This window comes from Arachis hypogaea, chromosome 2 (genome assembly GCF_003086295.3).
Source record: "Arachis hypogaea cultivar Tifrunner chromosome 2, arahy.Tifrunner.gnm2.J5K5, whole genome shotgun sequence".
Lineage (NCBI taxonomy): Eukaryota > Viridiplantae > Streptophyta > Magnoliopsida > Fabales > Fabaceae > Arachis > Arachis hypogaea.
In genome coordinates this window covers 12,931,885-12,934,004 of record NC_092037.1, presented here as the reverse complement: position 1 = coordinate 12,934,004, position 2,120 = coordinate 12,931,885, and the positions used below count along the sequence as shown (strand labels likewise).

General features: G+C 39.2%; 1 protein-coding gene across 1 annotated transcript; it reads left to right on the top strand.

Annotated features, from left to right (window-relative positions):
• The first annotated feature begins 366 nt into the window (after nucleotides 1-366).
• LOC112721861 (serine/threonine-protein phosphatase 7 long form homolog) lies at nucleotides 367-1,317 on the top strand. Its single transcript, XM_025772889.1, has 4 exons — nucleotides 367-604; nucleotides 797-1,049; nucleotides 1,143-1,224; nucleotides 1,312-1,317. The coding sequence occupies exons 1-4, from the start codon at nucleotides 367-369 to the stop codon at nucleotides 1,315-1,317; spliced, it is 579 nt and encodes a 192-aa protein (XP_025628674.1).
• The last annotated feature ends 803 nt before the right edge of the window (nucleotides 1,318-2,120 follow it).

Here is a 2,120-nt window from a genome sequence, read left to right as displayed (position 1 = left end):
AATTGTTCGGATATTTGTTACGATAATAATGAAGGATAATAATATTATTGTATGTTATTTTATCTTTTATTTATGACCATATTTATATTATTTAAACTAGTAAGTAAATAGTATAGTATAATATAATATATTTTATTTTATTTTTTATTTGTGTAGAGTAGTACAATCAAATTATTGTTATATTTTATTTTATTTTTTATTAAATAATTTTTTGTTATAATGAATAAATATATTTATTTAATGTAAAGTAGTACAATTAAATAATTTATTTTTTAAAATTAATAGATATATTTAATAAATAAATATATTTTTATTATACCAGCCTAACAGGAATCTTATGGTTCGTAAACTGGATCCATCGGAGACATGGAACTCGATGGTAGAAGACACTTTATGAGCATGAAATTCTACCATGTTTCTAGAATTGGGGTGATCAGAGAATTTTACTATTTGCTATCTGCTTTGGTAGAAAAGTGGAGGCAGGAGACTTACATTTTTGTATTGCCGATGGGCGAGGTTACCGTAACATTGAAAGATGTCGCTCATATATTATTTGGCCTACCCATTGATGGACAACTTGTGAGCGACTGGATAGATAGAAGTGGTAAATTTTTGCAGAGCTAGAGCATCGCGATTTTCGGCTGCAAACTCGTTGTGAGTAGTTCCTCCAAATCTCATATAAAGCTGGCATGGATTCGCCGTATTAGAGACACAGAGGCATTGGATACTTTAGAGTTTATTTAGAGATATGTGAGATGCCAAATTTTTTGTTTGTTGGGTTTGACCCTATTCGCAGATAAGTCGATGGTATATGCCCACGCGAAGTATCTACCGTTGCTTCGCGATTTTGACTGGATCCACACTTACAATTTGGGATCAGCATGCCTCGCGCATCTTTACAGGGTACTATTCCGTGTATCACAGTATTATACTAAGGAGATGGACAGCCCTCTTAATCTTTTGTTTGTTTGGACATGGAAGCGAATGCCGTATATTGCACCCGAACAAAGACAGTACCTTCTAGTGGCTGACGTACCAGTTGCTTGGAGGTAACAGTTCCTATTTTAGTTGTGTATTCTATTGACGATGCATATTTGTTTAACGGCACATTTTTTTAATTTTTTCAATGTTACATATTTCAGGTGGAGTCATTCCGAACAAACCGTAGCGTGGTTATCGAAGACCATGGCGACATTTAGGCAAGAAATAGACTACATGAAAGAGGTAAATATTTTTTCTTTATGTGTGTTAATATCCAACATTAATATTAGGCTTCTAATTTTCTAATATATGTTGCAATTTGTGTGGCAGCTGTGAAGGAGAGATCATACTTGACGAGCTACATGGACACCTTGGGGTGTATAACGTCGTTGCTCTGTTATAGTTGTTCAAGTATGTTGAATGGCGTCTTGCGAACCGAGTGATGTATTAGTTCGGGTATGCACAACCCGCCCCAAAGGTAGCAAGATTCATTCTACTGGAATAACATTGCATAACTCTTCGTGGAGTACAGCTTCATGACTGGAGATTTTTACATGCGGGGTGGATAGCAGAATGGGGCATCCGTTGTAACACTCGGTTGCGGGATGGGCACCCCCTTCCGACTTGGGACTTTAGACCGTCGACTGAGTAACGTGATTGGTATGTGGGGTCGTATGGGCATCTGATGAGATTATCGGAGCAAGTTCCTCAACATCCATGTCAGCACCAGCACCTCATCCACCAGCACCTCAGCCACCAATACCTCAGGAACCACCTCAGTATCGAATGTTTGAACCATTTGCATATTATCTCCTATAGTAACTAGACCACGGTCAACACACTCAACACAGTCAGCACAGGCAATCCAGTGACCACGTCGAGCCCAGTCATCACAGCCGACACAGTTAGCATAGATAGCATAGTCACATCGGCCGATCCAGTGATCCGAGCTGTCGCAGCCGATACAGTTAGCACAATCAGCATAGCCAGTCCAGCGATCACGGCAAGCTTAGCCATCAAAGTTAGTCCAACCACCACATTCAACCCACACAACACATTCTGCCCGGACAGCAACGGGCCGGCTTTTCACAGATCCCATCGCAGATTTTCGTTGATGGGGATAGGGATCATCATATACA

Coding starts and splice junctions, on each gene's coding strand:
- LOC112721861 (XM_025772889.1), top strand. CDS start 367: ATGGAACTCGATGGTAGAAGACACTTTATGAGCATGAAATTCTACCAT. Junction 605..796: donor CGACTGGATAGATAGAAGTG/GTAAATTTTTGC, acceptor CCCTATTCGCAG/ATAAGTCGATGGTATATGCC. Junction 1,050..1,142: donor GACGTACCAGTTGCTTGGAG/GTAACAGTTCCT, acceptor TACATATTTCAG/GTGGAGTCATTCCGAACAAA.